Genomic DNA, 27,222 nt, shown 5'->3' with positions numbered 1-27,222 from the left:
CCAAAAATGCACCGTTGAGATTGTACTTATTGCGGCGTTTAAACAAATGCTGCTATTCGTTCAGGTTATAGCAACGTTTTATTAAAAATGTTGCTAAAGGCTCACTCTTTAGTGGCATTAGTAAAGTACGTCGCAGTATACCATTTATAGCGGCAAATTTGAAAATGCCGCCTAAACCCAGATTTCTTGTAGTGGAACTCACAAGTTCAAAAGATGGAGGCTAGGGTTTCAATAAGAAAATCTTATGAAACTCTGTAGGGTTAGGGTTTTCTTTCTACCACCTTATTTAAATAAGAGCTTAATGGGTCTTTTAAATGAGCTCTCCTATTCCTATTAGGTTTACACAAACCCATAAACAATAGCTAATTAGAATCCAAATATTGTGGCTATATTCTAAAATCCGTTAGCTTGATAGATTGAGACAGGTATCAAGGTTCATTAAACCTCGATAGATTGAAGGTGTCGAGCTAGGTATTGGGACGTGCAGATTTAGCTTTTCTTGAGCTAGGTATCCCCAATTTCACATAAAGTGTGTTTTGCCATAAGATATGCCAATTACATAAAAATATGACCCTAACATTCCTTATAAGTCTCAGTTGAATGGGCCTTGTGACTATCTAACATACTCAGCAATGTCTCACACGCCAACAAAGCTTAAATATTAGGGTTAGATGCCTTACTTGGTAGTATTCTCCAATTAGCTTAGCTAACTATCATATGAAATGTGTAATTCAACCACCACTAATCCGTTATCTTCTTGTTTTCATACTTCAGCCTCACTCATTCTCGATGTGAGGTGTTGACTAGTCAAAAAAGTTTACCTCTAAACTAGTTTGGAGAAAAAAATCCTCTAATCCACTACATGATGATTGATAAAACTATCTATGTGTACTTTACGCTTCATTTGTTTTGAAGTAAAATGTTTTCCCTTTTTTAGGTGTTTGTTTGCAGGTAAAATATAGTCAAACTTGTAAAATATCTAGTTGTGAGGTCACAAGTTTGATGGTTGGAGACACTACTCCAACGACTGATGTTGTCGGTCCAGTGTTTGGTGACTTTGCTATTCGATCAATGTTGGTGCTTCGGTGTCCGGTGACTTTACTTCAATGGTCTGGTGGCAAGAGATGCCTCATCAATGATTGGTGCTGATGGTTTGATGGTCGGAGACGCCACACTACCAACTAGTGTCAGCGGTCCAATGGCCAGAGGTGCCGCACCACAACCAATGCTAGAGGTACAATTTTGTCGACTGGTGTTGGCAGTCCAATCACCAAAGATACCATTCCAATGGTGATCTTCGACAGTCCAGTTGTCGGAGCCACTACTTTGACTGCCAGTTCTAGTGGTTTTAGACCTCTGGCACTAGTAGCTTTGGTGTTAAGCCATCAGCTTTTGTGTATGCTTGAAAAATTTTACTCGTCATATCAAACACCTAAAAATATTTGAAAAATTTTACTTGTCATATCAAACAACTAAAAATATTTAATTTCAAAACAAATGGAGCTTTAGTCTCATGACCTATTTAATGAGTCCCTGTAGCTTGTTTTAAAAATACATGTAGATAGTTTGACTTGCCATGTAAAGGAAATTCTTCCAAACTAGCTTTTTCCCCGCCTAATACTAGGCGTATCAGCCTTCACGCTCAATATTAAATATGTATTATATAGTATTTTGTATACTTTTTCACCTTGATGAATGGATTAGTGAGATAGTTATTCTATTTTTAATAAGAACTTCTCCCAAGTAAATCTCCATGTGAAAGTATCGCTTCTTGAATATATAGTGCCTTAAATTTGATAATGTTTCAGTCACAACATGAAGCAAATTACGCCTCTACCATAAAACGTAAGGAATTACGGTGTAAAACTTACAAAAGGAATTTTGAAAAATTCATGCTAAACAATAACATCTTAGATTATATAAATAATTTTACAACTAGGACTTGGAGAATACACAAAAGTGTTTTAATTTACACACCAGAAAACTTTTGGGGAAAAAGAAAGTACTAATTCTCATCGGCCCTCTTTGATAATCTCACCAAGCATAGGTTTAGAAGCATTTCCTGGTGGATTCCCTACATCGCCCACCATGCTTGCACTGGCTGATAATGAGTTGTAATAGCTAGAATCAGTTCCTATCGTTGCACCCCCACTCATAGTTGTAACGTTGGTCACATCATCATATTTCCAATCGGTCAAATATCCTGGCCTTGAAGTTACAATGCCTACTTCAATATCTCCCGAAAGCATTGCCACCGCACGTGACATAGATGGCCGTAATGTTGGAGATGCTTGAGTGCACAAAAGAGATACTCCTAGCAGTCGCTTTACTTCTTCCTCATTGAATTCTGATAATGTAGGGTCCACAAGGTCAACTTCACGGTTGTTTTCATGCAACTTCCAAGCCTGAGATAGACGTGTTACAAGAACAGCTTTACAATATTGTATCATGGTGGTGGCAGTGAGTGATCCATTTGTTTCAGTGAGTCAACTTTCTATAGGTTCAGAATTTAGTACAGAGGAGGTAGAAGTCAGTAATCCAATGGCTTAGAACTTTCAATTAGTCTAAGGTTTCATAATGAAGTATAAATGTATTGGTAGTGAGTATTCTAATTGTTTGAATGAATAAGACAACCATGTTTTACAGGGGATCTAGATAAAATCCAGTTCTTTTCCCTAAACTCATCCACAGGCTCATTTTGTGAATCTAAAAATCACTCTATTTTAAGAACTCTATTTTTAAATGTTTTGGGACATATGGATGAGTGACAAATCAAGATTGACACATTCTTCAATACCAAAGAAAGTGTAAAGTTTAAAATCATGATCATCACAAAATTAAGTTTTATCTTGGGATTCATGAAATAATTTTGAAAGAGGCTATTACATAATGTTGGTCACAAAAAAAGTAGGCTTTTACCAGGGTAGGTTTGGGTATGGAGACTCATTTCATTTCCTGTTATGTTGCAAAGTGGACTTATTTTCAAATACACTAAATTAGTAATTAAAATTATTCTGCTTTATTTGGACGTCCAAACTTTCCTCTTTATTTTTATCTATTTATTTTTGGCAAAAAAAAAATTATTTATTTCTGATAAGTTATGATCCAGGTTTTAATGGTACTTCAACTTATGGCAGAAGTAAAAAATATATAGTTGTGGATGGATCATGACCGTCACAAACACAAAAACACATGTCCAGATGAAAAAAAAACTGCTACTGAAACTTTTTGAAGGAAAAAAATCCATCCTATTGAAGAAAGATCATAAATATATGGAGCACAAAAATACTGTACATACCCATTCAAGCAGATATATCTCTTCTTCTTTCAGGCTTGAGTCAGCATTTGGCCTCCCACTGACAATCTCAAGAGCCACAACACCAAAGGCAAACACATCAGCCTTCTCTGTAAGGTGCCCACGCATGGCATACTCCGGTGCAAGGTACCCACTATATCAGTAGTAATCACACGCAAAGTTTAGTACTAACATAACTAAAAAATTAAAAAATAAAATAAAAGGATTATGTAATTCAAAGAGACAAGGTGACACACTATGCCTCTAGAGTCTTACATGGTCCCTGCAACGCGAGTGCTTATGTGGGTCATTTTATCATCATAAAGCTTGGCCAAGCCAAAGTCTGAGATTTTGGGGATGAGATAAGAGTCAAGAAGGATATTACTAGCCTTCACATCTCTATGTACAATTCGAAGCCGTGACTCCTCATGAAGATAAGCTAAACCTCTTGCTACACCCAGGCATATATCAAAGCGTGTTGACCAATTGAGATTCAAAGTTCTATTTCCTGTCTCATGCAAGCATACAAATTTAATCTACATGGTATAAATAAATAGTTATACCCGTACAGCAACAGCAAAAATGCTTTCACATACCAAATAATGCTTGATCAAGACTTTTATTCTCTAGAAACTCATACACAAGGAGTCGATTATCTCCCTCAATGCAACATCCATGCAACTTCACAAGGTTACGGTGTTGCACAGCAGATATAGTAGCAATCTCAGTTATGAATTGGTTCTTTCCTTGGTGTGATGTTACAGACAGTTGCTTCACAGCAATTACTCTCCCATCATTGAGTGTTCCCTAATACAAAGTACCAACAAAATATTAAAAAAAAAATTTTAAAAAATAATTGCACGTCTACATATGAATTTAATCCATTTAAGTAAATTAAAAATGAGAGTTTGACCAATTAGGATGGATGCCTTAATATATGTAATTTACACTTATTATCTTATTGATGGCTCAAGACAAACAATGTAAAACAAAAAAACATAATATCCATTTATATATATACAATTATAAGGATAAAACTCAAAACATTGTAGTTACTTTATGTTTATCTACACTGTGAAGATGTATGTCCAATTTAATCATTTTCAATTTCATGCTTCCTTTTCTAAAAAATAAAAAATAAATAAAAAATTTCATGCCTCTTACCGTTCCTAGGAAATGTAGGAAATGTATGAGCAGGGATGACAACATTTCCCAATATAAATGTTCTTCAAAGCATAGATTTCCTTCATTTGGTCCAAAACGTCAATTTTTTAAATAAATAAATAAGGAAAAGGTTTGGCTCCAAACTTGGGCCCCAACCATCAATAGGAAAATGACATTTGTCCTTGTCATGTACAATGTAAATGGCTTATTTAACCCAACCAACCAAGTGAGTCACATGCATTGCACATCAAAGGACACATGTTATATTCCTATTGGTGGTTGGACCCAAACCTTGTCCAATAAATAAATAAACCTTGCCTTCTAGAGTGTTTTCCCTCCAATGATACATTCAATACAGTAAGAAAACTATTAACAACAAAAACGATCATCTTTTGGATCCCATTTCATAGATAAGGTAAACAACGAGACAAATTATAAAATAAAAGCGTAATTTGATGCTCCTACCTCCTAGGAATTATATTAGTAACAAAAAAATTTTAATCTTGTTTTCTTATGACTTCAATTATTTGGTCAGAATCTTCTAAATCCTAATAGTAAAACATTTAGGAAATCCTTTACTCAAGCCAAATGTTATGACTAATTAAAAATGCTATACCCTCCACAAAATGTAATTTCTCATCTAATGGTGCCCATTAATATCAAATCTAATAAACGCAGAGACCAGTCCATTTTTAAAATTTTTTCTTAAACAACTGCTCAAGCTTTAAACCATCCATGAGGATATTAAATATATGGAATCATCAATTCATCATTTTAAGCGTAATTTGTTTGGAGTGAGACTACTTAGAATGTGTGTCCAATAATTATTTTTGACTAAATTACATTTTATACGTTATAGTTTTGGTTGATTGCAATTAAAACCCTAAACTTTAAAAATGTTTCAATGAACACCTTCATCTTTGAACAAGGGCGTTTTACAAACAAATGTTCCTAAACAATGGTGTTTTACAAAGATTAATGTCACTCAAAAATGACAACTCATAAACTTAAAACAAAAACAAAAAAGGAAATATGACATTATTTTTTACTTTCCAAAATGCACCATTTTGGACTCGTGTGTGTAAGTAAACGACGGCATAGGAAATATGGACAGGAGGGGTTAACTGAAACCTTTGATAAAATACGAGGTTTTATATGTAAATTGTTAAAGTTTAAGGTTTATAAGTAGTTTTCTCTAAATTAGTGATTTTACAGATTCACTTCTTGAAATTGAGATATAGTGGAATAAAAAATGTACCTCATTTCAATGTACGATGCTTTCTTTTATAAGTGTACCAAGTGTAGAGAACAAGTTGCATTGAACAAAAACCATTATTTTGAATGTGCAACCAGGGCCAAACAAAGGTAAAAAAAATGTGTTACAGATTTTACGATATGGCAGCTTAGAAAGGTTTGAATCTGGGAAAATTGCCTGAGTCAGAAGATAACTAGAAAATAGGGTCGTTCGTTTCATTAAGAGCTTTGAATAAATTTTTTTTTTTTTTTTTTGATAAGTAACTTTGAATAACTTTTTACTCTAAAGTTTTTTTTTTTTTATGAACGTGAAGATGCATGTGCATTAGAACTAGTACAAGAAATAGAAAAGGGTTTATGTATATGAGGTTATGAATCTTCATATATTTTTTTATCAATTTACTTCTACAATAATTGCAAATGGCAGCTTCCCACCCATCACAGGAACAAGATATAATTGTAAGGAGCCATGCAAATTGCAAACTCACAACAAAAAGTAAAAATAAAATAAATGAAGAAAATAAAGGTACGAAACAAAAAGAAAAAGGTGATGTTGCAATCTGTGATTTGATAATTTTTATTGCACGGAAATAGAAACAGATGTATAGCAGCCTTAAACTTATATCAGACAGTCAACTTTAAGGCAATGGGTTGGGTTCAGCCACTAAAGTTTTAATTAGAACAAGGAACTACCTTATATACAGGTCCAAATCCACCCTCTCCAAGCTTATTATCAGGACTAAAATCTTCTGTGGCTGTCTTAAGTTCAGCATAGCCGAAAGTGAATGTTTTAGCATCTATTCCAAGGAGCTCTGCAATTTCAACATAAATACAGGTTTTAAAACTGAATCCATTTTCTAGTAATCGATTTGCTTGAGTGGTTTAAAGCAGAAAATGCAGAAATTTGTTTGCATGCCATGTAACTTATGTTTCTCCCTATTCCTTTTTGGTCATATATGTCTGTTTGTGTGTGAATGCTTATTATTCCAAGACATGTATAGAAAGAGGTTTTAGTAAAAATGCCTATGTATACAAGAAATGGTACACTGCATTTTATACTCAACCTAATAGGGAGTATGCAGAGGCCACCTCACTAGTCACTAATAGTGAGTACCACAGCATCACATAAAGGAAATGTTAGAAGTTAAACTTGTTTGTAATTAATCCTTCATAAATAAGTGAGTTTCATAAGTTAATGTAGTGGGAAGTTTGTTGAAGTTATGTGTGAGATTTATGAATGTAAGAGTTAGAAAATAAATGTAGTGAGAGTTAAAGGTTGGATGGTGTACTATATAAACCCATTCATCCGTCAAATTCTAAGCAAGAGTTGAAGAGAAATACAAAACCTTAAAGAGTTCTAACTCTTCCCTCTCCACTCTCTTTTTCTTTATTTAATTTGTGAGTGTGAGTCTCTTCTACACACTAAGTAGTGTGTGGATATTTGTGAGAGTAAGTGAGGAAAGGCCCATCAGTATTTTGTTTTATTTCCAACAAAGTGGTATCAAAACCAATCGGTTCGTGGTGAGAATGGCTATTGCTAATGGGATGGTGTCATTCCAATTTCCTCGACTTACCAAACAAAATTTTGAAAATTGGAGTATCCGAATGAAGGCGTTGCTCGGATCCCAAGATGCGTGGGAGATTGTGGAGAAAGGTTATGTGGAGTCACAAGATGAAGAATCTTTAACCCCAAACCAAAAGGAAGCCTTGCAAAAAGCTCGAAAGAAAGATCAACAAGCACTTACGTTGATCTATCAAGGCTTGGATGAAACTATGTTCGAGAAAGTTGCAAATGCAACTTCATCCAAGCAAGCATGGGAGATTCTTAAAAACTCTCTAACGGGAGTTGATAAAGTGAAGAAAGTTCGCCTTCAAACATTGAGAGACGAGTTTGAAGGTTTGCACATGAAAGAATCTGAATCTATTTCAGATTATTTTTCAAGGGTGTTGGCAATTGTAAATCAATTAAAGAGATATGGTGAGAACTTGGATGATGTCCGTGTAGTAGAAAAAATTCTACGGTCATTAACTTTAAAGTTTGACTATATTGTTGTAGCAATTGAGGAATCAAAAGACTTAGAGTCAGTGACCATTGACCAACTCATGGGATCATTACAAGCCCATGAAAAAAGGCTCAATAAGAAGAAGCAAGAGCCTTTGGAGCAAGTCCTACAAGCAAAGCTCACCTTGAATGAGAAAGGTTGGCGTGAAAGTAGCCAAAGAGGCCGAGGACATGGACGTGGTAGAGGGAGAGGATCTGGAGGAAGAAATGGTCAAAACTCTCCCAATTATGAAGAGAGGGGTCAAAGTTCAAAATCCACAAGAGATCATGGAAGAGGAAGTTTCTCAAGACCATATAAAAGAAGGTATGATAAGTCTAATATCAAATGTTATAATTGTCAAAAGTATGGCCATTATGCTTCTGAATGTAAAAATGCCACTAACACTATTGAAGAGAAAGCTAACTATGTTGAAGATAAGAATGAAGAAGTGGAGCCGACTTTGTTGTTGGCATACAAAGGAGAAGGCAAAGAAGAAAATGGTGCGTGGTATCTTGACTCTGGTGCTAGCAACCATATGTGTGTGAATAAAATGATGTTTATGGAGATTGATGAATCGGTGGTTGGGAGTGTTACCTTTGGTGACTCATCCAAAGTTTCAGTGAAGTGGGTAGGTAAAATTCTTATCCGTTTAAAGAATGGAGATCATCAATTTATTTCTGATGTATATTATGTGCCAAACATGAAAACTAATATTTTGAGTTTGGGACAACTCCTTGAGAGAGGCTATGATATCCAGTTGAAAGATTGTAGTTGCTTAATAAGGGATCATCGAAATAATGTGATAGCTAATGTGCCTATGACAAGAAATAGAATGTTCTTGTTAAATATTCAAACTGATGTTATTAGATGTTTGAAGGTTTGTTTTAAAGATTCTTCTTGGTTTTGGCATCTAAGATTTGGGCATTTAAACTTTGGAGGACTACAGTTGTTGACAAAGATGAAGATAGTGAGAGGACTGCCTTCCATTGAGCATCCTAACTAGCTTTGTGAAAGATGTCTCATTGGCAAGCAATCAAGGAAAAGCTTTCCAAAAGAAGCTAGTACAAGATCAACTAAGCCATTGCAACTTGTTCATAGATGTGTGTGAACCTATCAAGCCATCATCACTTGGTAAAAGTAACTACTTTCTTCTCTTTATTGATGATTTTAGTAGAAAAACATGGGTTTATTTTTTGAAGCGAAATCGAAGCATTTGGTGCATTTAAGAAATTTAAGGCTTTTTGTAGAAAAGCGAGTGGTCATGAAATTAAGGCCTTAAGATCGATAGAGGAGGCGAATTCACATCAAATGAATTCAAAGAATTTTGTGAAGCAAATGGGATTTGCCGCCCTCTAACGCGGTTCCAAGGTCACCACAACGAATGGTGTAGCGAAAGAAAGAATCGCTCAATTCTTAATATGGCCGGAAGCATGTTGAAGAGCAAGAAAATGCCTAAAGAATTTTGGGCTGAAGCTATAGATTGTGCAATCTATTTGTCCAATCGTTGCCCCACAAGAAGTGTACAAGGAAAAACCCCACAACAAGCTTGGAGTAGGAAGAAGCCTACAGGTTTCCCATCTTCGTGTGTTTGGGAGCATTGCATATGCACATGTACGAGATCAAGAGAGATCCAAGCTAGATGATAAAAGCAAGAAGTATGTGTTCATTGGCTATGATCCAAGCTCTAAGGGCTATAAGCTCTATAATCCGAAATCTTGGAAAAGTCATTGTTAGTCGAGATGTGGAATACGATGAAGAAGGCACATGGGATTGGAGTACCCAAGAAGAGGAGAAGTATGATTTCTTTCCCATCTGAAGAGAGGAAGATCAAGGGAATGAAGTTCGGGAAGAGCCTACCACTCCACCTCCATCACCGGCGGCATCATCTCCCATTCATGAAAGTCCATCATCATCATCTTTACTAGAAGGAAGTTCTAGTGAAAGACCAAGAAAAATGAGAAGTATCCAAGATCTTTATGATTCAACGAGGAGATTACTGATGATGTAACACTTTTTGTCCCCGTTTGCTGATTGTGAACCTACGGGATTTGAAGAGCGGTCTGCGAGACAAAAAATGGAGAAATGCTATGGATGAAGAGATAAAGGCAATAAAGAAGAATGATACATGGGAGCTTGCAACTCTTCCAACTGGAAAGAAGACAATTGGTGTAAAATGGTTGTACAAGTTGAAAAAGAATGCAAAAGGAGAGGTAGAGAGATACAAAGCAAGATTGGTGGTGAAAGGGTATAGTCAACAGCAAGGTGTTGATTATGATGAGGTATTTGCCCCAGTTGCTCGTTTGGAAACTATACGATTGCTAATTTCTTTAGTAGCTCAGAATCAATGGAGAATATTTCAAATGGATGTAAAATCCGCATTTTTGAATGGCTACCTTGAGGAAGAACTTTATGTTGAGCAGCCTATAGGCTATGTTGTAGAGGGGCAGGAAGATAAAGTTTTGAAGTTAAAGAAAGCTCTATATGGCCTAAAACAGGCACCAAGAGCTTGGAATAGTAGAATTGACAAATACTTCCAGGTTAATGGGTTTTCTAAATGCTCACATGAACATGCGCTTTATTATAAGGTGCATACAAATGGAGATATCTTAATTGTTTGTCTGTATGTAGATGATTTGATTTTTACAGGCAACAATCCAAGTATGTTTGAAGACTTCAAGAAAGCAATGACTAAGGAGTTTGAAATGACAGATATTGGACTTATGGCCTATTATCTTGGCATTGAAGTGAAGCAAATGGAGGATGGGATTTTTATTTCCCAAGAAGGTTATGTGAAGGATATTCTCGAGAAGTTTGAGATGTTAAATTCCAATCCGATTCAGCACCTTTGTAGAATGTGGAGTGAAGTTGTCAAAGCATGTTGATGAAGAGAAGGTTAATCCAACATTCTTCAAAAGTTTGATCGGAAGTCGAGGTATCTAACATGTACAAGACCGGACATCCTTTTTGGCGTTGGACTAGTTAGTCGTTACATGGAAGCATACCGAGATGACTCATTTGAAAATGCCAAGAGAATTCTTCGCTATTTAAAAGGTACAACTGGATTATGGTGTTGTTGTATTCACCCTCTAAAGATTTTAAACTTGTTGGCTACAGTGATAGTGATTGGGCCGGAGATACGGATGATAGAAAGAGTACTACTGGTTTTGTATTCTATATGGGTAATACTGCATTTACATGGACGTCTAAAAAGCAGCCAATCGTGACGCTTTCCACTTGTGAAGCTGAGTACGTTGCTGCTACCTCCAGTGTTTGTCATGCAAAGTGGCTTAGAAGTTTATTGAAAGAGTTGTAAATGTTTCAAGAAGAAGCTACGAAGATATTTATGGACAATAAGTCTGCACTAGCTCTTGCAAAGAATCCAGTCTTTCATGACCGAAGCAAGCACATCGACACAATGTATCATTTTATTCGAGAATGTATTGCAAGAAAAGAAGTTCATCTTGAGTTCGTGAAGTCACATGATCAGGTTGCAGATATACTCACTAAACCACTCAAGTATGACACATTCAACAAGCTGCGAGCCTTACTTGGAGTAATCAAGAAAACAAGTTTAAGGGGGGATGTTAGAAGTTAAACTTGTTTGTAATTAATCCTTCATAAATAAGTGAGTTTCATAAGTTAATATAGTGGGAAGTTTGTTGAAGTTATGTGTGAGATTTATGAATGTAAGAGTTAGAAAATAAATGTAGTGAGAGTTAAAGGTTGGATAGTGTACTATATAAACCCATTCATCCGTCAAATTCTAAGCAAGAGTTGAAGAGAAATACAAAACCTTAAAGAGTTCTAACTCTTCCCTCTCCACTCTCTTTTTCTTTATTTAATTTGTGAGTGTGAGTCTCTTCTACACACTAAGTAGTGTGTGGATATTTGTGAGAGTAAGTGAGGAAAGGCCCATCAGTATTTTGCTTTATTTCCAACAGGAAAGAGTTCCATTTTTCTAATATGTAGAGAAAACTGAATGAAGTTTGACAATTATCATGTATGTGCAACATGATTTTTGGCTTACCTTCATCATCATTGGTCGGTGGTTTCCTTCTTCGAACAATATAGAAAACCACGAAAACAGCCAGAAAGCTCAAAACTCCAACACCAACAACGAGACCCACAATCAGACCAGTCCTATTCTTGTTGCTGCTTGGAGGTCTATTACTAACAGTGGGTGTAAATTCTATACCAAAGTAAGATAGTCAATAACACGGTACTAATATCTGAGGAAACCAGTGCCTAATCTTTCTAAATTGCAGCTACAGTTTTTGCACTTTATTACCTGGGGTAGCACTGATGGCTGAAATAGAAGGCCCGTAAGTACCTTGAGTAGGTACGCAGCAAGTCCCTTTCCCAGCCCAATAGAGATGGATTTCAAGGTAGTTTTCTGATACCTGAACCGCATTATATTCCTTCTGAACAGCTACGAAAGAGGCACCACCAGCATCCTTTCGTATGTCAAAATCCTTTAAAACAAGATTCCCCTAGAGCAACCAAATTCAAAAATTAACAAAATAAACAGGGAGGATGGGAGGGAGATAACTTTTTAGGAAAATTGGACCACATCAAAGGCTTCATTCAAAATTTTTATCATGATTATAGACATTTTTGATATCAAAACTATTTTGATTTGTAAATTAATTGCAAAAGTAGTGAAGAAATTACAGATGGTCAAAGAAAATTTGAGAGGCCAAAATAGAGAACCTCTAGTGGTAAATTTTTGAATTGATTATATAGTCTCAATTATAAATATGCATCATATTCAAGGGAAATTTTTGCATTGATAAAATAAGACTGTCAATATATTTTTTACATGCACCCTTTCTTTTTTGTTAAGAAATGTACACTTAGATTATCATCATAATCCCTAGTCATGGTCATGGTGGGTGATTATTAAACCACACAATTAATGGTTAACAAAAGAAAGTAACACTTATTTACTATGGTGAATAAACATTTTAGGCAATGCAAAGTGCAAACTTTATTTTAAAACAAAACACTGTAATTCTAAAACAAATGGATGAGATTATGAAGACCTGTATATAAATATCAAAGACACGCCTCCCAAGACTTTTCCATGTGTTAGAGTTATCAAAAGCTGTTTCTGCAAACTGGAGGCTCACAGTGTAGTTTCCATTCTCGAGGCCTAAGCCATAGTATCTTAATGATGAAGCAGAGAGTCGAGCTGTTTGGAACAGCTCTGAGTCTAAAGTATTCGTGAATTGAGATAATGAAAGCCTTGTATACTGAGCATCAGGGCTGCTGCCAAAATATCCAACATTGCTAACAGCCCACCTGTCTGTGTCAATCACATAATATGTAGCTGGGCCAAGTGTCTCATTATCCCACTCATACACAATCTCATTAGAAGAGGTAATCTGAGGACCACCACACTTAATTGCAAAGTCAGAATCTGAAATCAAATATAAAAAAAAAGCACTCATTGATGTTTAAGTTCAAAAAAGGTGATCAAATTTGTGCGTTCATAAGCATGCTATGCATTTCAATAGTGGACATGCTTGAATTTGGAATCCTGATCAATTCTAGTAGTCCATTATAAATAAACTAACAGTTGAAAAATAGTTTAACTATCCGTAAGTTGAATGTGAGACTTAGTGCTAAGGACAAAAGATTGACATATTCAAACCCAAGATTTTTAAATACTTTTTAATGATAACAAGTAAAGGGTTCTAGTCAAAGGTTCATTGACCTTGCAGTTTTTTTTCTAGAGTACATCACACTGCCATTGAAAATTACTGAATTGAGACTGGAATATAGCTATGAGCATTGCCAATTTAGCCCTTCAAAGGATAGATCCAATATTCATGTGTACTAAAAATTTGGAATGCTTCCTCTTAGTACTGTGTTCATATCAATATTTTGTAAGCATTTGAAGTTTCATCACTTTGTATTCTTCTTAAAAACACCAACCCTAAATTATAATCTTCTCATTCTTTGGCCCCAATACCTACTAATGCTTTCCAATCTTACAATCAAGTGTGATTTTTAAATTGTACTTACATCTTCCATTGCCTTGATTGCAAGGAAAACCCCGTTGAAGACAGTTCAATCCTGAAGGCAAAACACTAAAAGAACAGAAACGCACTTAGGCCAGAAACATGGTGTTTAATGACATGATACACTAGTTATTAAAGCAGATATATCTGATTCATACAAATATTATTATTAGTATTAAGTTTTCATTCATGTAATGAGAAATGATCTCTTGGCAATATGCTCATAAGCATTGCCCCGTGATGAAATGCTCATAAGCATTTGATAGTCTATCCTTTACTCTCCAGTCTCCGAGGTATGAAATCAACTAATTACTCTAAATTTTTCCAAATGCTTTATATCAAGAGAACATAGATTAGATGCTCATTTGACCATGTAAATCTCAGCAAGATGATATAACCGGGCTTGACCCATTCTAGTCAATAAAATGAATTCTTTAATTTGAATATTTTGGTAACTGATGACTCCTGAGTTGTTGGAGCCGGAAACTCTAGTTGCCATGCTCAGGATCTCCACGTGTGAGGTAAATAATTTCTTCTCCTTTCTGTTCAAATTCCAGCAAATTTCAATTGATTTTACTTTTTTCTTTTGTCACTTCCTAACAACAAACACTGACCCTACCTATCCCAAAACTTAACAATAAATCCCAAATTAGATTGGTATCAAAGCTTTTGTCCTCCTCAGACGCCCATTGGTCCACTCCTTTTAATGGACATGTTTAAGTAATTTACATGCTAGACAGCAGCTAATTGCTTTTCTGTCTATAATCTACTGCTAGTAAAACATAATAATTCTCATAAGTAGTGTGTTGATGATAATTCACACTCCATGTAAAACGAAAGTTCAAAAACAAATGAGAGGACAAGTTACCATGTTGAAAGCTTCATGGCTATCAGAACCTAACAGCTTCACCATCATAATTGACAAGACTAATAGCATTTTAAACTAGATTAAAAACAGCAACTTGTTTCATTATGGTAAAACTCAACAGTTAAAATAAGAAAATATAGCATTGAGAAATTTACCTGCTGTTTGAAGTTTCTATTGTGAAATTGTTGGCAACTAAATTACTGCATGTTATACATCATAAGATCTGAATGTCAGTTTTTATTCAAGAGTATCAGTTTATGGAATCTCAGAAAAATAAATTTATTATAAATTTCAAATACGATAGTATACATACAGTTGCAAATTTTGTTGACTGACCCATGCAAATTTTGTTGACTGACCCAAGAAGGAAAGCTTCCCTCTAAATTATTGTAAGACAAATCACTGCAAGCATGACATAAAAAGGAAGTTAGATACCTACTCCATTCATTTGGTAAGCAATCCCATGTTCAGTATGAAGAGCAGAAGGTAGAAGATGTTAAAATGTAATTTGTAATTGACAAGTGGCTCCCTAAGTGTTAAAGAAAGAAGCAATTGAAATCTAGGTGTCAACAAATGAAGAATCCAGCAGCAGCAAAATTGAACAAGCATGCAAGTGGACACCTCATGGACAAGTGTCAATTAAAGAGAAATGAAGCAAACTTCTGTAGTACTCTTGAAGCTTGTAGTCATCCTAAACTCCTAACACATCTATATATAGATGTGAGTTATAAAATGAAGCATGTAACATCTGGAAAAAGAACAATGAAATATTTGTGCTGCAATACTTTGCTTTTCCTTCATATCTAGCATAACAGTAACATCTCTACAAAAGTTAAAAAGTAAAAACTAAATTCTACTCCTAGCCATATAATTAAGAACTTGCACCCAACAGAAGAGGCTAGCTCTGGTGATGACGGTTCAGCTGATGCAACAGGTCCCAACTCTGCCGTTTAATCTCAGAGTGTTTATGATCAAGCCAAAACGCAACGTTTCATTTAAGTCAGATATTTTGCCTAAAACTCTGTTATTGCACACGTGTAAGAGGTGGTTAATTAGTTATAACCACCTCCGAGATTTAAGCGCTCTCTCTTCTGTGATTGTATATAAGCATATCAGAGTCTTGTAATGGTAACTGGTTTAGCCATTTTAATAAGATTACTAGAAGTTTCTCTTCGGCTTTTCTCTTTGATCAATTTCTCTCTGTTTTTTTTTTTTTTACATACTCTTTCTGGGCACTAAGTTAGGCATTAGTCAAGTGACACTGATGCTATAAAACAAAATTCTGAAACCACATTATTTAAATCCAGAACCTCCATTTTTCCATGTTTTTTATGCCATGCTTGTTTATGCTATCAGCTGAACGTGGAGATCCATGTATCTAGCATGGCGTTACTCATTTCTGACTCTAAGATTAGGCCAATACAATTAATCCAGTGGTGATACAGACTTCATTCTTTTCTGTAATTTCTTGCTTCTAGATAAATAAAGGAAAGAGTTATCATTTTAGGGAATCACTAAATTATTACATAGAGATCGTATCTTTGATTAACCTGAATGCACTATATATAAATGTTCACTTAACTAATATAAGATTTTGGGATGTGGTACTCAAGGTTTTCGTACCAAGATACCACCCCAAATAGCTTAGTGTTAATAAGAGATCAGTGTTATACTATCCCCTCAACATCAGATAAAATATAACTCCTTGTATATATACCCCAGAGATTCATGGTATTGGGTTTGTTAGGAGTGTGTTGGGTGATGCCAAATCTGTTGTTGAGTTACTAGCTTGCTAGCAAGGTCAATTTGGTCATCATCAGAATGATTATATATGGATGCCTGTCCTCCATTGTTTGACGTGGTGTAGTTGGAGGGAAAGAAATAGCATGAGCTTTGAAGATAAAAAGAGGACTATGCCTGATCTCAAGTTATTCTCTTTTAGAATTTTATTGGACTAGTTGTCAGATCTTTATTTTCAGTTGTTGATTTGCTAGATTTATGAAATTTTCGTGATTGACTGTATGTCCCGTATACTCCTTGTATATATTTTTTTATAAATTAAAAAAAATAATAATGAAAAATTTCTTATAAAAATATATATATACATCGGAGATATAAAAAAACCTAGTATACAATGAACAAATAAGGGACTTTTCCCAATTAATAAGCTAATTGTTAGGCATCTCCATTTTCATTTTAAATGTGTCAAAATGTTGTTACATGCAAAGAATTTTTAAAATACTTACATGTTGAGAAGAGACGTACTTTTTTGTGTAGGCAGAGCGCCGTTTAACTTATTATTTCCAAGAAACCTAATAATGAACAAAATAGTACATGCTTCAACACAATAAAGAATAATATTGGAATGTATAATATGCAATTGAGAAAATGAGGTATATTACAAGTAAGAAAGCGAACTCAAATTGAAAAGCGAGTCTGGAACCTGTCCTGTTATATTGTTGAAGCTCAAATCCCTAAAAAAGTTTAAAAAAAAATTATTATTATGTATTGATAACAACGCTATTATCACATGGTTGTGTGATACATAAAACTAGCTATCTACAAGAAGTAATTAAAAATTACAATCTTTATGCAACTACAACCAGTAAAATATAAGAAAGATACACCATCCCTACAAGATATAAGGAACAAGAAAAGCAGGGATGGACCTAGGTGGGGCCCCCTGGGTCCAAATTTTTTTTTTTAGTTATAATATTTTTCATTTTTGTAATTAGCCCCCTTCCAAAACCTTAAACTCCCTTTCTCCACAATAAGCCTAACTAGCTTTACCCAAATAGCAACTATCCAACCAAAAATTTTAATAAGAACAATAAAAATATTCAGAATGGTGATTGTATTTTAGCAAAAAAAAGAAAAGAAAAACTACTTTACCACCAAAAAATCATGTGTTATTAGAGAAGGTAAAGCTAATTTTTTTTGTAACTACAGTAAACTGGTATAAATGACAGTTGACTGTCAAAAGTTGTTCAAAATAAATATAATATTTTATTAAGATTATATCTCTTTCTTCAATTAAAAACTCAAATTCTCTCACTTCTTTTATTATTTTAATGAATTATTTATATTATTTTAAATGAAGTTATAAAAAAAGAATATTTAATATTGGGTGTATTATAAAGTGGGGTGATAAAATAGATAAAGTAACTTTTTGAGGTAATAAAAGCTAAAATTCTTAGCACCACCAATGTAAATGCTCTAACTTCAACAAAAAAATAAAAATAAATAAATAAATCCTAGCTAACCAAGTATTAAAAAAAGACATTATTTTGTTTTTGTTGGTCTTTGTTGGTAAATGATTGCATCTTAATGTATTTAGAAACAACGATTTTGAGTATTTATAATTTTTTAATACTATATGGATGCCTATTTGGAGTTTTTTTTTTTACTCTGGCCTTTTTGAGTCCGTCCTTGAAGAAAATGATAGAGAAAAGATAAGAAAATTTGAAAAGAAATAGGATGAGTTTAAAATACTATGAAAAGGCCCCTTATTCGATTACAAACAGGGTGAAATCATTTTGCATGCCATGAGAAACCTGATAACTGTATCACTTAATTGAATAGTATTTACGATTTAAAATTTAGTACAGGAACCCATAAAAATTTCTTTCTTCAAGTTGGGGTTGTCCAACCTAATAAATAGCAAAGATGTTCCTAGTTCCATTGCTTTCAACCAACAATCAAATTCAACCTAAATTCTAGCTGTGACAACGGGCATTACTTACAGCTGTGACAACTTTAGGTATTCTCCTATATTGGATGGAATTGAATCAGATATACTACTATTCCTCAGCACCCTGCAACACATGTAACTAAACTGTTATACCATATTCTGGAAGAGCAATAAAGAAGGAAAGAAAACATGTATATTCTTCGTTAGGAATCTGAAAGATAGTTGCTTTTGTGTTTTCTTACAAGATACTCAGAGATGTCATATCCTTTATAAATTCCAGTGAAGGGCTCCCATTAGTCAAATCACTTATTCTCCTACAATTTATATCACACATGAGATTGTTAGCTTTACAGATCTACAAAATACAAATAAAAGTAACCAAGTGATGTAGACACTCACAAGTCTGTCAGAGAAGTCAAATTGGAAAACGTTGAGGGTATTGGACCTTTGAAAGAGTTTCCTTCAAGCCTCCTACAAAAACATTTTGGAGTAGATAATCATAAATTGTGCAGAAATGAATCTTTTCTGTAGAATGTAGAAGTAAACACTAAATTTTTTTCAATAATAACTCCTACAGAAAACAATGTTACTTTAACTTTGTAATGAAACTTGAGCCTTATCAAGCATGATTTAGGGATAAGTAAATAGGATGGAGCCAGCTATATTGTCTTACAAGGTTGTAAGCTTTGACCAATTCCTTATGAAGTTGGGTATCCTGCCCGTGAGTTCAGTGTCTGATGCCCACCTGAGATCACAAGAAGTATTTCCTCACATCTTATCACAATCTTTTGTTTTTATATTTATCATTATATGTATGTTGGAAAGTTTGCAATTGAGAAAAGAAGTAATCAGAGAGTTCTTACATTACTTTGAGGTTTTGTAACTTAGCAAATGTTGAAGGAATCTCACCACTAACTCCAGAACTATCAAAGTAGCTGTCAAGGTAAAGAATTTATATGAATCAACTGACATTTGATATCCTATCCTCAGCCAAAATAAAATTTTAGCAGTAACAATTAAAGAATTTAACAACAAAAGAAAGGCCTCAAGCCAGCATTAAGTTCTCTCTGCTAACTTCTTGTGAGAACAATTTTCAAAAAATTTCACAGTAAGTATCTACAAATCAAATATCAAATATAATGTCATTACTGGCACCAACTCTCTACAATAGCCATATCGTTTCCACCAAATCATTTCTGTATCATGTAAATTATATTTTCAAAAATTATGATTCACATTCTTTCAGTCCTGGGATGTGGTACACAGTCTTGCACATGAAAAACCTTGCAATATGTCAAATATATTTGTTGTCACAAACTTCTTACAATCTTGAGCCACAGACATGATATTTCAAGAAGCTTTACAAGAAACATTTCGAAAGTCTAACTCACTGAGCTATATAATTCAATAATATAGATTTTCAAAACTTACACTGAAAATGGAAAGACATGTTGTACTAAAACTTACATCTGTTCTAATTTCACTAAATTCCCAAGCTCAGATGGGAGAGAACCAGTGAAGTTGTTTGTTGAAAAAGACCTACAAAATCAACAAGTAAAACAATAAATTATAAACCAAGGTTTCGATTCTCTTCATCAAGATCAAGTGTGTAAAACACAGAGTACCAGCCCAAAAAATGTTGTGAAATGCAGAAGGCAGCAGAATTGTACACTTGCATCGGGGTGACTACTACATTCATATTTTTGTAAAATACTTCTTCAAAGATTTTTATTGAGAAGTTAAACATGCATTCTATGGGTCTTGAACCCTAGACCTTACCCTCAATCCTATTATTGAAGGATGATGAAATGCTATTTGAGAAATTCCTTATTCACAAAACCCTTCTTGAAAAAATTTACCATAAAGAAATGGTTGTATTTGAAGACAAATAATACCTATAAAAACAACTCCACCAAGATGCCACATAGATGACCTACAAATTTTGAATGAGATTTACTTACAATGATATTAAGTCCGTAAGATTACCAAGTTCCTTTGGTAGTGTCCCTGATAGTGCATTGATGCCAAAACTCCTACATCAGAAGAAGAGAAAGCTTAAATAACATCAGCTTCACGATGTCCTTTTGAGTTTTAAACCAAAATTCAGACAGGCTTACAGGTATTGCATGTGAGATAGATTGCCGATGGATGAAGACAGGTTACCAGTCAAGTAATTTTGGCCCAAATTCCTGTAACAGATGTTGGAAACTTAGCACATTTAACAGAGTATAATGAAAATGAACCATCCTAGCAAACTAGTATACCACATCTACTACAATTTTCAATTGGATGACATGATGAAGCACACTTTCAAGATCTAAGTTCAATCCTAGTTCCTATCCAAAAAAAAAGTTCAATTCTAGCTTACATGAAAAAGAAGGTAACTCTTCCCCAAAAATAAAAAAAAAAGAGAGAGAAGGTAATCACACTATTCATGCAAAACCCAAGTAAACAAATGTATAGAGAAGAAATCATACAGATTGAAGAGGAAAGTCAAAGTCCATAGTTCATCCGGGATTACACCAACAACATCCAAGGCATAAACCTTCCTGTAAAGAAAGAAAAAAGCCATCAACCATGAAAACAAAGGTTCATATACTAACGAAGCTCAAAATAATTTGAAGTGTAGGTTCTATAACATACCAAAATTTTCAGAATATCTCAAGAATATTTAATTTTAACAAAGATTCATGTACATAATTATTGGTTTGCACATAAAATTAAACTACAAGGGGCTTAAGCGTTACACTCAAAACCTCAAGATGTGTCGTGTTTTACCGGAAAACATATGGGGTTTTGTGTGTATTTTTTCCTAAAATGAATGTAGGAATTGGTATTGAAAAATGACCTGGAGTATTATATATCTCAATAAATGACTGTTATCCCTTATCTATTTCTCAATGCAATATAAAGTAAATTTATTAACAAGCTCTAGTATGAATAAACCTCATCATTTCCTCTATAAAAACAAGATGGAAGACGAATTAAGACCTATGTTAGTATGTTACTTACCCATAAAAAAATTATTATCGGCCATTAACTTCCCCCACCACTGTTCTTATCCCAAGTTAAGTTCACTTTAGAGATATCCACCTCTATACCATGCTAACCACTGCTTTTTTACCAACAAACTAACAGAATTTTCTATAATTAGTTGGTGTTTGTGTGATGGGAGACTACACACACTCAGGAGAATAGTCAAGTACTTAACAAGCTCTAGACACCCTCCTTAAATAAATAAATAAACAAAACCTAGTCTAATAGTCAAATGTTACAGACAGGCATATATAAAACAACAGATTAAAAAGGAATTTTTCTGTAATGCACAGTGGCAACTCATCTGTCAACTTTTTTTTTTTTTTAAATTACTTCTTCTTTGCTCTTGCACTCTATAAAGGTACATAAAATGATAAACTATGAGTTTAATGAGAACATATAAAAATAAGTTTTGCTTCTTCTTAGCTACTTTGTTTTGACACCTTAAACCTCTTCAACAAGCAATTAATATAATATAATCCAACAGTTTTGATACTAATTTGCAACAGATATCAATCAGTAACCTTACATCTTTTCAACAACTAGTATCATATAATAGAGGTGATCAACTGGCTTATTCATTTTTGTTTTCAATTAAAAAAAATATATTCTACTAAAATAAATGATGTTAATGTACAATTGTGACGAGTGATTACACTATAACATGGAACAACCTCACACACGTGCAATAACTTTTCATTTGGTAAATAGTGTTACTTTGTGAGATTTGTTTATAGAGTAATACTATAGTCACAAACTATTTTACAATATTTGTACAAATTGTTGATGTGGCCAACTTCTTACTAGTTGTCATCTAAGGCCCACCACTAATATCACTTTTTTATTTACCAATAGCTATTCACCACATTAGCAGGATATAAAAAATTGTAAAATAATTTATATGTCTAGCATTACTCTTGTTTATGTAGTGATATATTAGTTGAAGTGGTATTTGGGTATAGGTGTGACTCTTGGAATTGATATATCTATTCACAACAGATATGTCTCTTCCCAAGAGGTATATGCTTGCATATAAATACTCTAGACAATCATTTGCACGAGTTACACAATTTCTATGATTTATCTCTCTGCAAAGTCAAATCTCTACGTCTGTGATTCCTAATCTAATGATACTAATGTCAAAATATTTTACTAGTTGAACCAATTTGACACAAACCATGCAATTTAATATTTCTTTTTTAAAACAAATGTATAGAAATTGTAACTTTAAGCAAAAATGGCACGAGAAGCAAAACATGAGAATAAATAAAAGAGAGACATACAATTGGGTGATGTGGCAAGTAGAGTTAGACGAACACTCGCATTTTATAAAGGGGTTGTGGTTTTGGTCATTGAAGGAGATGGAGTCATCGATGGCTGCTCCAGTGCATGGTTCTCCACTTATATTCCATTGATTTGAATTTGCTAAGATCTCCCATTTTTGAAATATTGTGTTCAATGCTCTCACTGAAATCGAATTCACACAGTTATTAAATTAAATATCATTGTGATTAGCTTGGGAAACAATAGCAAGTAATTCTGTTCACTGATTTCACTATATCCCTCCAAAACTGCCACCGTTTAAGATATTTATTGCGTAAAAGTATAATTTTATTTACGGAAAAAAAAGTGAAAATTTTTTTTATATGGAAAAAAATTATATTTAATAAATATGCTGCATATTTTTTATTTGGATAAATTATATATTTGGCCCTTAACTTTTACACTATATATCAATTTAATCTCTAACATTTCAATTGTGTTAATTTGATTCCTAATTTTTCAATGTCATGTCAATTTAGTTTTTGATGTTATATCTTATATGAAAATTACTCATATAGCAAATGTCCAAAATAAAATTTAAGTTTATTGTTACATCAACAAAACCTAATTTTTTATTTTGGCCATTAAACACGTCATCAATTTTCATCCAAAAGATAATGGCATAGACAAAATTGACACAGTACTGAAAAATTAAGGATCAAATTGACACAATTAAAATGATATGGATCAAATTAAAATATAGTATATGCGATAGAAACTAAATACATAGTTTACCTTTTTCATTTTAGTCCACCCAAACAAATGAGAATGTTGTGTATTTAAAAGCTGAACTTTGGAATCATCGATACAAACATGATCATAAACAAATGTAAATCTCTTTTTTTGAAAACATATACAAATGTAAACTCTACATATATGGGTAACGAACAAGTGATAAAGATATTCAATAAGTCTAGTGAATATATATTCCATCGCTTTTTTTTTTTTTATTAACTACTAGGTGGAAACTTTGGTAAAAATAATAAAAATTGTATACTTACTGAGCATTGCTCATCGGCTCATAGATATTTGATTATTTACTTAAATAATTATTTTTCCTAAAAAAAAGTATTAACTATTAATTTATTATTAGTATGTAACCCGTGCTTATGCACGGAAATGATGAATTAAAATGGTGCTATTGATGTTAGCTTAGGACATAAGGTCAACTATGATATTTAGGGTCCATTTATGTTACTAAAACTACATTTTTTTGCTGAAAGGACTTTAAACAAAGGTAATAGTTAACTAAAATAGCAAAGTGAGACCCATAAATAGTACCAAAAAATACAGTGAAACCCATGAATAGTAGCAAAAATAAGTTGAATAGTAAAATAAGTCGGCAAAAATAATCTTTGCCAAACAGACACTTAAAGGTACTAAAATTATATTTTTTTACAATTTTCATGGTATTAATTACGCCAAGTTTCTAATTACATGCTATTATATAAATAATTTTGAAAATCACTGTTGAATACTATATATACAATATCAATTCACAATCATTGTACGTGAAATTCTACTAAATATAATACAAAATAAAAGAATAGATTGGTCCAATAATATCTCTTAAATTGAATGGGGATAGGTGTATGTGATTGATCAGCTCAATTACAATTTTTTAGGTACAAAATCTTCATATACAAAATATTTGAATAGAAACAGTATAAAAAAAATATGATCATTAGTTTAAAGAAAAAAATAACAACAAAAATATAAACGATTTAATTTTTATGGAAAGCTAAAAAAAGCAAAAACCAATTTTGATTCTAATTGAATTTTCTCTAAACTTTAATTTAATATATACATACATACATATATATATATATTACCTAGTTAGTAATGGACTGTACATAATCATGGTATATTACATAAATAAATTATAAATATGAATTATTTTTAGTTACACAAAAAAATGGCTCATAAATATAAAATCATTCAAACTCTTTTTTCCTCTAATTTTATATATAGAATTAGAAATATGATTAGGCTTTTTTTATGGTTTATTTATATTAAACTCCTCATTTTCCACATTGAATTAACTTACTTTGCACAAATATTAAAAACTTAGATTAGATGAGACGTGTGGTGCAAAATTAACTTTAATTGAAATCCAATTTTTACATTTGATTAACTCACTTGGTACAAAAATTTAAAAACTTAAATTAGATGAGACACGTGGCACAAAATTAAAGTCTAATTGAATGCTAATTTATAATATAATTGGATATTCTCTCAATTTTGGATATATATATATATATATATATATATATATATATATATATGACATACCCAAAGACACCGTTCACCATCTCGTACCAACTGGAAAAAGTTTTAGATACTTTCGAACTATGAAAAAATAGTAATCTCTTCTCTAACATTCATGGTAATGAAGCCCATCATAAATTTAGTGAGTCAACTTCATCGTAAATATGAGAGAGAAAAATATCATTATCTATGGTCAAACTCCCTACGAATTACTCTCACCAATTATGTAATGGTTGACTTAACACCACAAGCTAGCCATTGAAATGATAATAATACTTCTATGTAATGGCTGACTTGACACCACAATGGTAGTACTTCTATTCCCACTTCCATGTAATGGCTGACTTGACACCACAAGCTAGCCATTAAAATGATGATAATATTAGAAGAACAATACCTACTTCGTACTTATCAACACGATTCTTTGGTTTGTACAACAAATAAGTATGGAGCCTATACCTATATATTAATTGGGTTTTCTTAAGGTGTACTCTTAGAATATATGTTAGTAAACTAATTTTTAAAAAAATTATCGGAAATTGTTCATCCATTAGAGGCTGGCCAATATTGTCAACTTTCCCAGCAGCTCTTACCAAGAGTTACAAACTAATTCTAGGAGCACTTGTTCCGGTGTGTGTAAAATAGAAAAGGTGCATGATTTTATATATTTTTGCTCAAAATTTAACCACATCAATCTACTTATATTACTGTTTATATACAATATTGCCCTGCAAATATATACGGATACCGTGGCTTTTTAAATGAATATTTTATTTTATTTTCTCTCTATGCTCTCTCTTCCTCTACCCTCTTCCTCCTTTATATTCTCTTCAATCCAGCAACATGCTATGCAAATCTATACAAATCATCAGACTCATTCTAAATCTAGATTCAAATTCATCAAACCCATATACAAATTCATATAAATAATCAAACCCAAATTGCAAAAGAAGAAGGAGAAGAAGAAGAAGAAGAAAGAAAGAAAGAAGAAAATGCCGAAGAAGAAGCAACAATTGCAAATCCACCCAAAATATTTGTATTCTATGCCCAAAATCACTGCCCATAATCAAACTCAAATTGCAAAAGAAGAAGAAGAAAGAGAGGCACGTTCAGGGAAAATAGAGATAAGGAAAAAAAGAAGAAAAAGAGTCTGTGTATTAAGAGAAAAAAAAGGAGAAAGAGGGTTACGTGGGGTAGGTGTGAAATAATAATAAAATAAAAAAAGTAAGAAAAAATATTATTTAAATAAAAGAGTGTATATAATAGATAAGCTCATATAAATGTTTTTGTAAAATATTTGTGTAAAATAGAAAATGTGGGTTGTTATGCTAAAATAGATAGAAAATTTTAGACGGAACGATGCGAATGCTCTAAAAGCTAGCATTTTGTACAATCTTACTTCAAGTTTTCACATCAACAATTATAAACCAAACATAATTTTCTGTATTCATTGTTTACTTTGTAACCCAAAAAAGAAAAAAATGTAGTTTTGTATTGCTGTTCATATGTAAAACATATGCAGAAAACAACAAAGCTCTCAGCCAAGAACTATAATATATGTAAAAATTTGAGAGAGAGAGAGGGAGGAACACCTTCAGCAGGATCTGTTTGATTTTGAGCTTGAGCTAACCCAAACAGCTGGCCAAAGATGCAAGCAACGCAAGAAGCTAAAACTAGAAGAGGTGATGATCCTACCATGACTTAATAGAAGAGCATTGTAAAAGAGAAGCTATAAAGAGAGAGAGAGAGAGAGAGATTAAAAGCTTCTCATAGATATGCAAAGCCACCAGACCAAATTCCCATGTTAATATCCCTTTGGTAAATATCTATTAATTATGTAAAAGGAGGGAGCCAATAGGCGTAGGATTAGTGTTAGGATTAGTGTTTTGATTTAGTCAATCTGGTGAGATGGATTTTTTTTCTTTGCAAGTAAACCAATTGGTTTTTGTTTTGTTTTATATTATATTATATTATATATATATATAGCCAATAGGCGTAGGAATAGTGTTAGGATTAGTGTTTTGATTTAGAGTCCGTTTGGATAGAACTTATTGCTGAAAACTGAAAACTGAAAACTGAAAATACTGTACAAAAATAATTTTTTAATGTGTAAAAATTACTGTTCATCCTAAAAAGTACAGTTTATTGGCCTAAAATCACTGTTCATGGCCAATGAACAGTAACACATGCGCGTGGAAAAAAAAAAAAAACTGCCCAGACGTGGACGCAGCCTCCTATCCAAACGCATTCTTAGTCAA

General features: G+C 33.2%; 1 protein-coding gene across 1 annotated transcript; it reads right to left on the bottom strand.

Moving 5' to 3' along the window:
* Positions 1–1,942: 1,942 nt before the first annotated feature.
* Positions 1,943–26,662, bottom strand: LOC142617215 (putative LRR receptor-like serine/threonine-protein kinase At1g56140). The gene is made up of 24 exons (XM_075789981.1): positions 26,557–26,662; positions 22,657–22,840; positions 20,815–20,886; positions 20,455–20,526; positions 20,299–20,370; positions 19,805–19,876; positions 19,201–19,272; positions 19,011–19,082; positions 18,737–18,808; positions 18,580–18,651; positions 18,390–18,461; positions 17,049–17,120; positions 16,893–16,958; positions 14,983–15,048; positions 14,802–14,846; positions 13,783–13,847; positions 12,798–13,174; positions 12,044–12,245; positions 11,783–11,944; positions 6,407–6,525; positions 3,892–4,102; positions 3,572–3,803; positions 3,299–3,449; positions 1,943–2,405 (listed from the first exon to the last, which is right to left on the bottom strand). Exons 1-24 carry the CDS (start codon positions 26,660–26,662, stop codon positions 2,013–2,015), a joined length of 3,099 nt encoding a protein of 1,032 aa, XP_075646096.1. The 3' UTR covers positions 1,943–2,012.
* Positions 26,663–27,222: the final 560 nt, after the last annotated feature.

The sequence above is a fragment of the Castanea sativa genome, chromosome 11, assembly GCF_040712315.1.
Source record: "Castanea sativa cultivar Marrone di Chiusa Pesio chromosome 11, ASM4071231v1".
In the NCBI taxonomy this organism is placed as follows: Eukaryota; Viridiplantae; Streptophyta; class Magnoliopsida; order Fagales; family Fagaceae; genus Castanea; species Castanea sativa.
Note: the sequence above shows the minus strand (reverse complement) of the source record. Positions and strands in the feature narration are given on the sequence as shown.

Coding starts and splice junctions, on each gene's coding strand:
- LOC142617215 (XM_075789981.1), bottom strand. CDS start 26,662: ATGGTAGGATCATCACCTCTTCTAGTTTTAGCTTCTTGCGTTGCTTGC. Junction 22,841..26,556: donor TCAAACAGATCCTGCTGAAG/GTGTTCCTCCCT, acceptor ATTCGATTTCAG/TGAGAGCATTGAACACAATA. Junction 19,083..19,200: donor TTACAAAACCTCAAAGTAAT/GTAAGAACTCTC, acceptor TTGTGATCTCAG/GTGGGCATCAGACACTGAAC.